This window comes from Gossypium hirsutum, chromosome A10 (assembly GCF_007990345.1).
Source record: "Gossypium hirsutum isolate 1008001.06 chromosome A10, Gossypium_hirsutum_v2.1, whole genome shotgun sequence".
Lineage (NCBI taxonomy): Eukaryota > Viridiplantae > Streptophyta > Magnoliopsida > Malvales > Malvaceae > Gossypium > Gossypium hirsutum.
In genome coordinates this window covers 50204-65172 of record NC_053433.1, presented here as the reverse complement: position 1 = coordinate 65172, position 14969 = coordinate 50204, and the positions used below count along the sequence as shown (strand labels likewise).

Here is a 14969-nt window from a genome sequence, read left to right as displayed (position 1 = left end):
GATAGATTTAGATTCTATGTTGAGAATAGAAATTATTTTTCTTAAATTATAAAACAAAAAATTTACATAGCTATTTATACTAAAAGAATAAGTCTAAGGAAATATAATCAGTACATTGAAACTAAAAATCCCTAACTTTAGGTTAATTAAATCCTTAAGGATGCGTTTTGTTTACATGTCACTTGACATCGTGCTACGTGGACGTGCCTTCAAAAAATTTAGCCTATTTCAATAAATAATTAAAAAGTTAACTCATTTCTATAAATATAAAAAAAAAGCTTTATCTTGAAAATTGCCTTAAAAATTGTATTTTATTCAACAAAAGTAAATTTGAAATATTAGTTGGCAAAATCGATATATGTTTTATATATTATTCTTATTTATACAGTGGAAAGATATTGAGTCAAGTCAAAGATGACAAATCCATCTTTATCTTTACTTGAAAGAAAGAAAAAAAACAGGAAAAGAAAAATCCAAATTGCAAACGTTATCCACAAAAAAGCTTACGGGGAATCCCATCTCACTGTCCGACGTGTCTCCACACGCCTCTAGATTTCCACGTGTCGCTCTTTGATTCAGAAGGCGACAAAACAAATAAGTCCCACTCAGGAACGTTCCCGAAACTCTGGGCCCCACACTATCCAAATCTAAAACAACTGCTCTTGGCGACACGTGACTCAGCCGAATAATTCCAAAACAGCTGACGTCACCGTATAATTTCAAAATGACAAAACCAACCCTCATGCATCATAATAATGGAAACTGCAGAGTCAAATATTTATGGTTATCCCTGATAGTTTACATATGAGAATAATATTAAAACCCGCAGATTCACATAATCAAATATCTAATTTGACTAAATTATATTATCGTAGATAATTAGCTCAGATACCAAAATTGCTTGCTAGCTTTACCTTACTTTTAGTTTTTTATTTTGGCTTGCTAAATTTAAATAATTTTTAAATTAAATTTAGATACTAATAATTGAAATTTAATGCGATCACAAACTGATACGGATATAATAATATATAACAAGGACATATCCGTCATTAGGAAGTCCACCGTCCAGCGCTGTAATCAAAACGACACGTCGGCGATTCTACTTGGCACGTGCAGTAAGTAAAAACAAAGGCCGCCATGATCAACCTGCCAGCCACTGCTGTTAAAAGAAAAGATCCTTTCGTTTTTCTTGTGCTTCAGACTCTTCAGAGAGTTTCAGACTATTGAAAGAGCAAAGCACAAAAAAAAAAAAAAAACTGATCAGATGGTGCAATTGATGAGTTCGGGGAAAAGGGTATCCGTGAAATTGGAAGTTGAAGAATCTCTAGAAGAAGAGTTGGCCTCTCTTCACAAAAAAAGATCAAAACTCGACCCTTGTTTACAGGTATAATTTAAAATATATATATATATATATATTTTTTATGGTTCCTTTGTTGGTATTTCATTTATGGGTTTGTTTCTATCTGGGTTTCGGCTAAAAATACTAAAGGTTCTTTAGTTTTTGGAAATTTGTCGCTTGAATCTGATTTTGTTCAATTTGTTTGCTAAATATATGTTTTTGGATTTTTTAATCTGAGCAGGAAGGTAACGTTGAAAGTGGGAAATTTCCAATCTCACCATCATTGTATAATCCACTGGATGAGCCAAGTCCACTTGGCTTGCGTCTGAAAAAGAGTCCATCTTTTCTGGACCTGATTCAAATGAAACTTTCACAGCAAAATGGCGATAAGTTAACAGCTCATAACAAGAAAGATAGTAAAGGAGTTTCAGTTTCTGGGGTACGGGATAAGCTCAAAGCCTCAAACTTCCCTGCTGCCATTTTGCGAATCGGTTCTTGGGAGGTAAGTTTCATCACTTGGATGATAGTTTTTTTTTTCCCTGTCGAGAGTTTGAATTGATTGAGGCATTTTCGGATTGCAGTATAAGTCGAGATACGAAGGGGATTTGGTGGCAAAATGTTACTTTGCTAAGCACAAGCTTGTATGGGAAGTGCTTGATGGTGGTCTCAAGAACAAAATTGAAATTCAATGGTCAGATATTGTAGCTATCAAGGCAAGTTATCCTGACGATGTTCCAGGGACCTTAGATGTAGTGGTAATAATCAAACTTATGCCATAAGCTCTTCTCTCTACATACTTGGTAATATAGGAATAAGCTGCTTCAAATTATACTTCCTGGCAATTCGTGCTCATATAACTTCTGATGCGTTAATGATTTATCATGCCATGGTGTGCTGCATTGTCAGCTCTACTTAAATCTTGTCTTCTGATCACTGTGAATATTTTGATGTAATATTTATTTTAGATGCAATTTTTGTTTGCTACAGTTGGCAAGACAGCCACTTTTCTTTAAGGAGACAAATCCACAACCTAGGAAGCATACTCTGTGGCAAGCAACCTCAGACTTTACCGGTGGGCAAGCAAGCGTACACAGGTACTACTGTTGACCTTTTAACAATCAGTTAAAGAAAGAATTTAAATAAGTATTAAATATTGTAAATATTTAATATATATATTTTTGACTAAATGGGTATAAATTCGAGTCATTAAATGATCAAATTTCATCACATACAATAAATACATCAATAAGAAACTTTGAAAGCGGTTTTTTGCCGGTTCTTTAAACTCCCTAGTTTAATGATATATATATTGGACTGGACAGACATCAAAAGTCGAACCGAATCCTGGTTCAACTAGCCAGCTTTTTTTTTTTTTTAAATGTCAGCTTTTAGTTTATAATTGTAGCAGGTCATTGAAGTGAATTCACTTTTAATGTTGTCTTGGTGACTTAACTGAATTGAGTGCCACTGTCTTAGTTGACCTTGATCATATGAGCATTGACCCAATTGTTAAATGTTGTTTTGTATGCACATTGAATGTCATGTAAGGGTGGTGCATTCGTTATATGTTGCAGGCAACATTTCCTACAATGTCCACCGGGTCTTTTAGGGAAGCATTTTGAGAAACTTATTCACTGTGATCCGCGTCTCAACTTCCTAAGTAAACAGCCAGAAATTTTGTTAGAGTCACCATATTTTGAGTCCAGGATATCTGGTTTCGATGGTTTGGATGATGCTGGCCATAGCATTGAGTTAAAAAGCGAGGAGGTGCCTACTATCTTCAGATTGCAGGATCAATCATCGCCATCAACTGTTCAATCTCCTTCCTGTTTTAACGAGCAAGATTTCGGTATTAGAGCATCTGACAATTTTTGCCAGGGAACCCCATCACCTAGCTCAGGTAAAATTAACATCGTTCTAGTATAAGTTTGAAAGAATATCTATATTGTTTTTGGCTGTAAGTAATAGAGTGTTTGATAGGGAACAATGGTTATCATCTATGTTAATCCATTTTTGGCAGTAGTTGTATTTTTTTCAAGCTGTTCAATGTATTTAAACAGTCGTGCCCCTGTATATCTACATTTGGATATGTATAGACACAAGTACGTTTAGGAAAATGAAGAGTCGGAGTAACATAATCATTGTTTTGGTATCCGCTTATTCGGAGCATTTTTTTTTCTGTAAGCGGTAATTAATTTTGTTTTGCTTCTCCTGTGGTCAAGCGAGCACTATGAACTGATTATTACAAAGGGAGTGCATTCGTTTCTGCTCTGCAACTGCCAATTCATATATTAATTGTTCATATGATAGGTGAAATCTAACTCCCCTGGTATTGACATTTGGTGCTTGAATCTGTTGGTAGTAATTGTAAAATTCGGAAGAATTTCCAGTACTTTGTTTGCATGCTTTTGTAATGGTGTTATTGCCTGCCGCTATTTAACAAAGCACGTACCCTTGTATTTGTTTACAGTAAGGGGGGCCCATGTTATTGAAGAAATTAGAGGTAGCAGGGCGAAGGAATGGGATAGGATTAATTTTCCGGAACTTAATGCATCCATGTTGATGACCAATCTAGTGGATCATATTGGGAACTGCATAACTGAACAGATGACAGCTTCAGTTGAGAGCCAAAATATCTTGGAGGAGATCACGCAATACTTGCTCAATGATTCACAGCATACAACAGCATCAGATGAGAAGTCCCTAATGTCTAGAGTCAATTCTCTTTACTGTCTTCTGCAGAAGGATTCAGCCACAGAATATGGCAGCAGCTTAGTGCCGATGGATGATGTTGCTGGGTCCAAGCTCTCGCACCCCATGTCAAGGAAGGACTCAATAGGGGATCTTCTTCTCAATCTTCCCAGGATAGCTTCGATGCCGAAGTTTTTATTCAACACCCTGGAAGATTCCGATATTAAATCCAGAGCAAGTAAGAAGAATGTTTTGTGAAGTTATTTAAACAAGTCTTGATACCAGAACCTACTGATGGTAAATATGTGTCGAACACTACTGATAAAAATATTTCTAATCCAAGCAATGTTCCTAAGCATAAATGTGCCAATCTTGAGATAGAGACACGGTGGTGTCATAGATGTTACAATAAAGAGGTCTAATTCAAGCCATCATACGGCTTCTGTCTGCCTTAACACGTATAGGTTGGACTTTAGAGTTTAGACCCCATTTTACAAGTACGGATCCATCTGACTTGACTTCTATCACTAATTATAATTTATGTATATTTTTCACAGTTTTAGATCAAATGGATAGGATGCTTGAAAAAAACTTAAATTACTATACATATAAACAACTCGCATCGGTATAAAAAGGACGGTAGTTATTTCATTGTTAAGGGAGCAGAAAATTGGTTGCATAATCCAATGATTTTGATCCTGAATAAAGCTTTTTTGTCTTCCCAAAGAAAGGATTTAACAATAGTAATATGCACTTTTAACCACTAATAAAAAATGTCAAACTCTTTTTCCTTCTACCACAAAACCTATTACTTGAATTCAAAGTAGGATGAAAATGTTATAATTTCATATTTAGTACGTAAATATGGAATATAAATATATATTAGAAAAATCTTATTAACTTAAAATATCATCTCAAAACCACACAAAAACATCGACTGTGACATTAGTAAAGAAAATAATAAATAAATATGGATGAACGGGTGGAGTGGTTTGTGCTTATATGACGAGGTGCTCCATTAGCTTAGATTTAAATCCGGTTGATGCCCTACTGTACTAGTCTAAATTAACAAAGCCTGCTCTTTGAATGGCTATCCATCCCCTTGGATTGAATAGCAGCAAACAATCTTTAATGGTTATAATGGGATTGACGAAAAACACTGCATATTAGTCGCTTTATACATCATTCTCCCCACTGACAAAAAAATCCATTTCCACTTTCACTTATGTAGCTAAATGGATTAAGGAAACAATTTACTTATACCACTTGTCACTCTCACTCACTGCCTCAGTTGAATTTAATGATTGTTAATTATGTAGGTAGTAGTAGTCGGAGAAGGCGAGTTTTTTTATCAACTTGCCAATATATCCCTCCCTAATGGCATTCATTAGATTAATTTTTTTTCTTCTCCTCCAGCATTTGGTTTCATCTAATCATCATCATTCTTTGCTTCAGGACAAGGCTGCACTTCTGGCATTCAAGAAATCGATATTTGATCCTAAATCCGCACTTACCAACTGGATAGATGTTGTTTCTGTCTGCAACTTCAGTGGCATCACATGTAACAAGCAACATCACCGTGTGCAGGAAATCAACCTGTCTGGCTACGGACTTGGGGGGAAATTTTCACCTTTCCTTTCAAACCTCACCGGCCTTCGACACCTAAAGCTTAATGAAAACCATTTCTATGGCACCATCCCCCCAGAACTTTCCTCCCTCCGTCGCCTAACCATGTTTATTGTTATGGAAAACTACTTGACAGGTAGCCTGCCGCCTTCCTTTTTCTCCAACTGCACTAAATTAATGGTCATAGATGCCTCTGTCAACAACTTCACAGGTCAAATTCCTGACCAAATTGGAGATTGCCCAGATTTATGGTCCCTCAATTTATACAACAATCAATTTACAGGCGAACTTCCTGCCTCCCTAGCCAATACTTCACTGTATAGTCTCGATGTGGGATACAATCTTCTTTCAGGTGAACTGCCTTCAGAGTTGGTACGGAAGTGGCCTTATCTTGGAAATCTATATTTATCATATAACAACATGACCAGTCACGACAACAACACCAACCTCTATCCATTCTTTGCTGCATTGAGAAACTGCAGCAATTTGAGTGAGGTTGGATTGGTTGGCATGCAACTTGGAGGAAGATTACCAACCTCCATTGCTCATCCTACTCTACGCTTGCTAGACTTGCAAGACAACCACATCTCTGGACCCATTCCTCGAGAAATCGGGAACCTCACAAATATTACAATGCTGAGCTTGACGTCCAATCTTCTAAATGGAACAATCCCGGAGGAGATTAGTCTATTGTCAATGCTGGAACAGCTTTTTTTGTCCCACAACTTTTTCAGTAGCAGAATTCCTGCAACATTAAGCAAGCTCAATCATCTCGGTCTGATTGATCTATCAAGCAACAAATTCTCCGGTGAGATTCCACCCAGCTTGGGAGATTTGGGACAACTTCGTTCTTTGTTTCTCAATAACAACCTCCTTTCAGGGTCAATACCACCAAAACTACTAAACTGCAGAAATCTCAACATGCTTGATCTATCCTATAATCAATTGACAGGAAGAATCCCTCCAGAGATAGCTGAGCTACGTGAAATCCGAATATCCATAAATTTGTCACACAATCATCTCCAAGGACTGTTACCGATCGAACTCAGCAAGCTAGAAAATGTTTTAGAAATGGATCTTTCATCAAACAACCTCAGTGGGAACATCTTCCCTCAAATATTAAGCTGTATCGCGGTGACTATGATAAATTTCTCACATAACAATCTTCAAGGGCAGCTTCCGGATTCACTAGGTGATCTGAGGAGCCTCCAGGTATTTGATGTTTCAAGAAACAATATATCTGGAAAGATACCAATGAGCCTGAGCAAAATCAACCTCACATTTCTCAATCTTTCTTTTAATGACTTCAATGGAATGATTCCCTCTGGTGGGATCTTTAGTTCATTCACAAATATGTCATTCTTGGGCAATCCGAGTTTGTGCGGAGTTGCTTCGAGTAGGCCAATTTGCCCTCATAAGAAACACTGGTTTCGATCGCGGATGTTCCTGGTTATCTTTGTCATAGTCATAATTGTTTCAGTGCTGTTATCCACAGTATGCTGTATGATTGGAATCCGGCACATTAAACTGATGGTTTCCTCCAGGAAAATTGAAGGATCAAGAAGAAAATCTGCAGCACCGAAAATAACACAAAATTTCCCCAGGCTGACATACAAAGAGTTATCAGATGCCACTGGGGGATTTGATGAACATAAACTAATTGGTACAGGTAGCTATGGGCGTGTTTACAAAGGAGTTCTTCCGGATGACACAAGCATTGCCGTGAAAGTGTTACATTTGCAGTCTGGAAATTCCATAAAAAGCTTCAACAGAGAATGCCAAGTTCTGAAGAGGATTCGGCACCGAAATCTCATTCGAATCATAACAGCCTGCAGTTTACCAGATTTTAAGGCTTTGGTTCTTCCTTACATGGCAAATGGAAGCTTAGACAGCCGTCTCTATCCGCATTCTGAGTCAGGCTTTTCGGATTTGACTCTAACTCAAAGAGTTAGCATTTGCAGTGACATTGCTGAAGGGATGGCCTATCTGCATCACCATTCCCCTGTCAGAGTCATACACTGTGATCTAAAGCCCAGCAACGTTCTCCTAAATGATGATATGACTGCACTGGTTTCCGACTTTGGGATTGCAAGGCTAGTTACCACAGCTGGAAATAGTGGTGGTGGGGCTATAGACAACATGGGAAATTCCACTGCAAATATTTTAACCGGATCCGTAGGTTACATTGCACCAGGTTAGTATTTAAGGATTCTTAATAGGGTCATCAATATTGCTTGCTCCAATGCTCCTATGATTAAAAATAATGGTGTGTGAATGCAGAGTACGGATTTGGATCAAATACATCCTTCAGGGGAGATGTGTACAGCTTTGGAGTTGTAGTTCTTGAGATGGTGACACGAAAACGACCCACCGACGACATGTTCGTTGGAGGTTTAAACCTGCAAAAATGGGTGAAAAATCACTACCATGGAAGGCTAGAAAAAGTGGTTGATTCATGTTTGGTGAGTGATTCAAGGGATCAGTCAGCTGAAGTGAAACGAATGTGGGAAGTGGCCATTGAAGAACTTATAGAGTTGGGTATTTTATGCACCCAGGAAACTCCATCTAATAGGCCTACCATGCTTGATGCCGCTGACGATCTCGATCGCCTTAAGAGATACCTTAGTGGGGATTCCACTGTCACCTTCGCCTCTTCTCTGGGAATTTCTTCTTCCACTCTCAGTAATGACTAACACCCATCATTGATTGTATTTGGTGTATATATAAATAAAAACTTTACATTGATACTAATACCTTTGTTTATTCATTTCGCCATCGACGATGGTGCAAATATACTTCGTTATTTCACCAATATATATATATATACACTTCCTTATTACAGGATTAAATGTCAAATAACATAACAATCATTATTCCTACCACTGCTGAAATGCTTTCACTAGGACGGCTTCTGGTTCTATCTATCCTCCCCGGCGTAGGTAATGTCATTAAGGTTGATGTTATTATTATAGTACGAAGCATGTTTAGTTAAAATTATATGATATCAACTATCAGTCTATTGAAATTTAAATAAATATATAATGCTTATAATATAATTATGACATATGATACAAGAATTTAAAGAGAAAAAAAAAAGAAAAAGAAAAAAAAGGAAGGAGATGGAACAAAGCATATGGTTATCTTGTTATTCCAATTTCTTAAATTAGCATATAAAAATATTCTGACGTGCTACTGCTAGTTAGGATTGTAATTGGACCAATTTTATCATATTGTAGGTGGACTTTCCACCAAGACATAATATATCAAACATTGAGTTCAATTATATGAAATAAAAAGATTAGTGGTGGATTGCATTTTCATGACAATGACCATCACATTTTTCTAAAATTAAAAAAAAAATATTTTCTCTCTTTAAATTATATATATATATTATTTTACAAGAGCCTTTGCACATAATTAAGAAGCATTGACGCCTCATCAAGCATTTTACTTGTGTTACATGTTTTATACATATAATATGATGAGATATATGTCCAATATATTTTAAGACAATATATTTATACATGTATGATGGAAATAACATGGAATGACTTTTTTTTTACAATTTTCTTCTGAAAATTAATAATCATCAGCAGACTAAATTCTACGAAAATTAGATACTTCTGTTAAATTAAATATTGGCTAACAATACTTTTTCTCAACAAATAAATTATAATAGAAAGAGAAGGATACATATTTAATTTATATAAAATATAAATTAAACTCTGTTTTATAAAAAATAAAATTATCTATTTATTATGTCCATGTTGGATAATAATCACGTTTTCATGCCCACACTAATTCAAAGGTCATATTATAATTTCAAGTCAACTCTACATCATTAGGGTTTGCCTTAACATTTCTGTACTCGAGCTGGTCCAATTATATTTAATAATTTATGTTTTGTTATAAAATATGTAAACATTGAAATAAAATAAAAATATATTTAAATCTTCCAATATTATAATTAGGAATTATAGTGCACAACAAATATCAAGTGTCTGTTTCCTTCCAACTTTATGATGGAAGCATGGGCGATAGCATTTCCAAAGCACCAACTCAAGATTATGATGAATTAATGGATTGTTTTGAAAATGAATATTACTATTTAAAATAATATTAAAAACAATTTATATTGATATTCATAATTAAAATTTATGCCAATATTAGTATAATTATGCCAAGTCTACACCGGAAAAAATAAATAAAAAAGTACTTCAATTTTTTTTATTAAGAAATTCATTAATTCATATTATGAAGAGGATTATATAATTCAAGGAAAAAAATAAACACTCATAGTAGGCGGTGAAAGATAAAATCCATTAACATAATAAATGTTTCAGTCTCAACATCAAATGAACATTATGACGCGTTAATAATTGGTTCCGTCACAACTTAAGTACGACATATTTATAGTGATTGCAAGCATTTAATACAATAAGGAAATCAACCTAAGATAGTCCAAAGCGGCAGGCAAATTTTGAAAAAAGAACCGAGCATCCACCAAATTGGAGAGGACGACGACAAAACCATCCCTAAAATCACTTGCAAAAGCAAGACTAAAAAACATGCTGCAAATGTCACGGGGCTAATCGTTTCCTCTAGCAAATCGCGTGGCCTTAGGCAATTCCTTTGCTTCAAAAGTGCCCAAATCAACCTAATTCTCACAAACTAAGAATTCTCGTAAAAATTCTCTAAAATGCTCTCAATATATTAATGGTTGAAAGGGGAGATTTCTATTTATAGTTGAGCTCTCCAAATCCAACGGTACTTACATTAATGGTTGAGATTAGTTCACATCTACATTAATAGAGTCCTAAGGGATTCAAATTCTATACATGTTTATCCTTTAGGATTTTACAATAATTATCTTGATAAATATAATTTAGTGGAGCGTTTAAAATTAACCAGGATCCAAGTAGATGAGTTTTTCCATGGGTTTCACGAATCGGGCCAGTTCATGTGGGTCAAATGAGCTCCATTACATAAGTTGACCTTTATGGGACATTTTGTGCTCAATGATCACAGGCTTTGATCTGCGGCTCGTGACACAAGAGTAGGCAAAAACTCTAAAAATGAAGACTTATTAAAATAATGAAAACAAATAAAAAACATATAAAAATTAAGACAATATGTCTTCAAATTGACTCGTAAAATCATTTCTTAATATAAAATACTCTCAAAATAGAAATAGATTAAGAAACCGACGAAGAACAACCCACTTTCCAAGAGAAATTGTTGGTGACTCGTGAAGTTTGAATGATGACAAACATTGTCATCTATCCATCATAATGTTTGAAAACAACAAAATTACCCACAAAATATATCTCTAAACTGAAAAGAGAGAAGACATGTGATACCTCATGCAACACCCCTCACCAGTATTCAATTCCGGAATAGGGTTACGGAGCATTACTGGACTTATAAAACAATTAAACATTCATTTTACATACATTTTCAAATTTCATGCAATCATCGTTCAAACTCAATCACCTTGTCCCTAATACGAGCCTTCGAGGCCCTAAACATGCTTTAGAAGTGGTTCAGGACTAAACCGTTAGTTCAAGAAATTTTTGAAACATTTAGAAAATTTTCCAAAATACAAGGGACACTGTAACACCCTGAAAATTTCTACAGTAAGATATTATCCTTAATATAGTAAAATAAGGAAATAAAGTGATATGAAGAGGATAATTGAGTTATGTCACTGGGAAGTATATTATGACATATTGATTCAAGAAAGGACTAAATTGTAAAAGTGAGAAAAGTTTTATAGACCAAGAGTAAATACTCAAAATTTAAGGGATTAAAGTGTAAATATAAAAAATTTAAGGGACTAAAAGTACAAATATTTTAAGGGTGGAATGATCTAGAAACCAAGGAAAATTGATGAATTAGGACCAAATTGAATAGGTGAAGAATTATGAGGGACTAAACTGTAATTTTACCAAATTAAGTGATGACTCAAGAATGGAATTTTAAAAGATCACGAAGGGTAAAATGGTCAATTGGAAGAGAGAGAAATCTAGAAAGTAATGATGATGTTGGTGATATTTTATAATTATTTAGTTAGATAATTATTATTTATTTAATATTTTAATAAGATATTTTATTGTTTTATTATTTTATTTAGTATATATATGTGTGTGTGTGTGTGTGTGTGTGTGTATGGAAAAAAAACACACACACACACACCATCCATCATCTTTCCCATGCACTAACGTGAGAGGAAGAGAGAAAGAAAGAAAGTTTGACTTTCTTTATAGTTTGGTCCTTCTACCAAAAATTCACCATTTTCACCCAAAAATCAAAAGAATTTTCATAGCTACCAAGAGATAAAAATGTTAAGAAGACTATAGGAAGTTAGAATATCAAGTTGGATTCAAGAGAAGGAAGCTGAAGGAGAGAGAAAATAAAGTTAAAGATTGAAATCAATGGAACAATGTAAGAACATCAAGATTTCAATACATTTTTAAGATTAATATTATTGAAAAAGCATGGAATTGATGTTAATGTAGAGTTTTCTTATATATGGTCTTATGTTCTTGATATGTTAATGAAGAAAAAATAAGAGAAAGTAATGAGAAATAGTATAGAGAAAGAAAATAAGGGTGTTATAAACATGGTAAATAAACATCTTGCACAAAAATAGTTTTGAACAATAGCAGTAGGCTAACTTTGAAAAATCACCATAAATTTTGGAAATCAAATTAGAAGATTAAAAAAATATGGAATTAAATCTTATTGAATCTAGCTTCTTATAGAAGAAACGGTGTAAGCAATGGAATTGTGAATTGTGAGATATAATAAATTTAGTGAGACAAGGTCAGAATAATTTTGGGTTCCCCTATTCTGACTTTGGAAAATCATAAAAAAACTGAGAAAAATAATTAGGTTCTTAAAGTTATATGTTTAAAATCATGAATGAGTCTATTTTCAAATGATAACATCATCTGAATCCTGTACAATGAGATAATTAATTTTTAGTAAAGAAGGGTCAGAACTGTTAGACAGCAGGATAATGGTGACTTTAAAGAATAAACTGTATTATTGGCTAAACCAAAAATTCTGAAAATTTTATGGTAAGAAGATACATAAGTCTAGTTTCATATAAAATTAGTGGATCTTAATTTCAAGTTCTGCAGCTCAAGATATAAATAATTTAGTGACTATAACGCAAATGGACAGTTTTGAATATACATATAAGTAAATAGTGAAATTATTGATAATGTTACCTATAGCATGTTATATAAATATAGGATGTGGAATGGAGAGGAGGAGGAGGAAAATATGTATGAATATTCAACTAGCATGGCTAATTTGCATATTTTAGGCTCAGGGACTAAATTGAATAAAAGTAAAACTTTATTGGCAATTTTGTAAAAATGTTAGAAATGACCAATTTGCATGAAACAGATTATTTTATTATTTAAAATTGCAAAATTGAATGAAATTATTAACTTAGTTCAAGATCGGGGAAAAACATATTTTAAGGATTAAATTGAAAAGTGTTGAAATTATGGAAAATTCTGATAGTTTTTAGAATTCATGGGTCATTATCAATTTGTATGAGAATAACGGCTAGAAATAAAGATTAAATTGCAAGAATTTTATTTTTTTGAGCCTAAGGATGAAATCGTTATTAATTAAAAGTTTAGGGGCAAAATGATAATTTTATTTAGTGCATTAATTGAATGTATTAGAACATGAAATAAATGAAAACGACGATCAAATTTATTTATAAAAATCCGGATGACTTGAATACGAGACTTGAACGTGGAAAAGAAAAAGATATCGGATTAATGCAATTATAAACATGAACAAGCAACGAGTTAAGTTAGTATAACTTGAATAGTATTTTTAAATGCATGAAATATCAATATAATGAATTATCTGATTTATGTTTATGAAGAAATGACAAGAGAATGATATTTATCATGACATGTAATGATATTTATCATGACATGTAAATATGTGATTATCTTTGATACGTTGATACAAGGAAATTAAGTATATCGAGACGAGTAATAAATTCAAGTAAAACATGTTGAGAAAAATAAGTACGTTTAAGGGACAATATGTTTTATTTTAATTGGTTCCAAATATAAACGTTAGATAAAATAAAATATCTGATAAATAAATCGGTATCTCTGGTAATGCTCCGTAACTCTATTCCGGTGATGGATTCAGGTTAGGGGCGTTACAGACACAAGCCCGTGTGGCTCGGCCGTGTGTCTCACATTGCCAAAGACACGCCTGTGTTACAGGCTATGTGGACATTCGAAATGGAAGCACATGGCCGTGTCTCAGCCCGTGCCTGACCTCGTGTAACTTTCTGACTTAGGTCACACGGCCTAAACAGACGTCCGTGTGGCTAACCCGTGTGCCTTAGAAATGGCCACACACAGCCGTGTACCAGGCCGTGTGCTAGACCATGCCAAACCTGTAGGGTATACTGACTTATGCCACAAGGCCATGACACACTCCTATATGCTGGGCCGTGTGGAGCATACTGACTTGATTTTAATCTCAACACTAGGGGACACATGCCCGTGTCTCTGCCTATGTGGACAAAAATAGGCTATTTACCAAGCCATTTTGCCACCCAATTTGCATGTACTATATCAAACCAAATGGCACAATTCATAGCATAAAAATAGGCATTTTAATAACCTCAATCAAACATAATTCAAACCATTTCAATACCAATCAATTCAAAACACACCAATACAACAATATATCATTCAATTTCATACCAAAATTTCTAATCTCAAATCATCTGTAATGGCCTAAATTCAAGGTTATTGGAACAATGGTTTCGTAACCATAGATCCGATTTAAAGAGAAATTTATTTCAACATTTTTTCTTGAAAATTGATATGATAGGAAAATCGTATGAAAATATTGATAGAAAAATTTTACCAATTTAGTGATTAGATAGAAAAAGAAATTATTGAAGAAATTGGGTAAAAACAAGGTATCGAGACCTCTATCTCGTAAAACCGAGTCAAAAATAATTTTATAAATATTTATGAAATGTTATTAATGTGGTATTAAAATTTCGTTAGGAAATTTTAATGTTTGGGTAGCCAATTAAATGAAAAGGACTAAATTGTAATAGGTGTAAAAGTTGCTAGAATGATTAAATAGCTTAAAAGTCTAATGAGAAAGGATTTAAAAGGAAATTAGACCCAAAATTTATTTGGGCCGGACGGCAAGGGTATGAAATCAGCAGAAAAATTGATAGATTAAGGGTAAAATTGGAATATTGCAAAATTAACTAAATAAAACTAGGACTAAATAGGAAATATCT

General features: G+C 34.1%; 2 protein-coding genes across 4 annotated transcripts; both read left to right on the top strand.

Annotated features, from left to right (window-relative positions):
• Positions 1-1065: 1065 nt before the first annotated feature.
• LOC107925219 (uncharacterized) lies at positions 1066-5621 on the top strand. Of its 3 annotated transcripts, none has more exons than XM_016855854.2 (7): positions 1066-1384; positions 1581-1841; positions 1921-2094; positions 2327-2433; positions 2914-3239; positions 3810-4268; positions 5486-5621. In XM_016855854.2, exons 1-7 carry the CDS (start codon positions 1265-1267, stop codon positions 5524-5526), a joined length of 1488 nt encoding a protein of 495 aa, XP_016711343.2. In that variant the 5' UTR covers positions 1066-1264; the 3' UTR covers positions 5527-5621. The 3 variants fall into 3 exon arrangements, with proteins under 3 accessions (XP_016711343.2, XP_040935341.1, XP_016711344.2); XM_041079407.1 differs by lacking the exon at positions 5486-5621 and adding an exon at positions 5447-5478; XM_016855855.2 differs by having other exon boundaries at positions 1116-1384; positions 1921-2052.
• Positions 5621-8495, top strand: LOC107925067 (putative leucine-rich repeat receptor-like serine/threonine-protein kinase At2g24130). The gene is made up of 2 exons (XM_041079405.1): positions 5621-7850; positions 7937-8495. Exons 1-2 carry the CDS (start codon positions 5762-5764, stop codon positions 8347-8349), a joined length of 2502 nt encoding a protein of 833 aa, XP_040935339.1. The 5' UTR covers positions 5621-5761; the 3' UTR covers positions 8350-8495.
• Positions 8496-14969: the final 6474 nt, after the last annotated feature.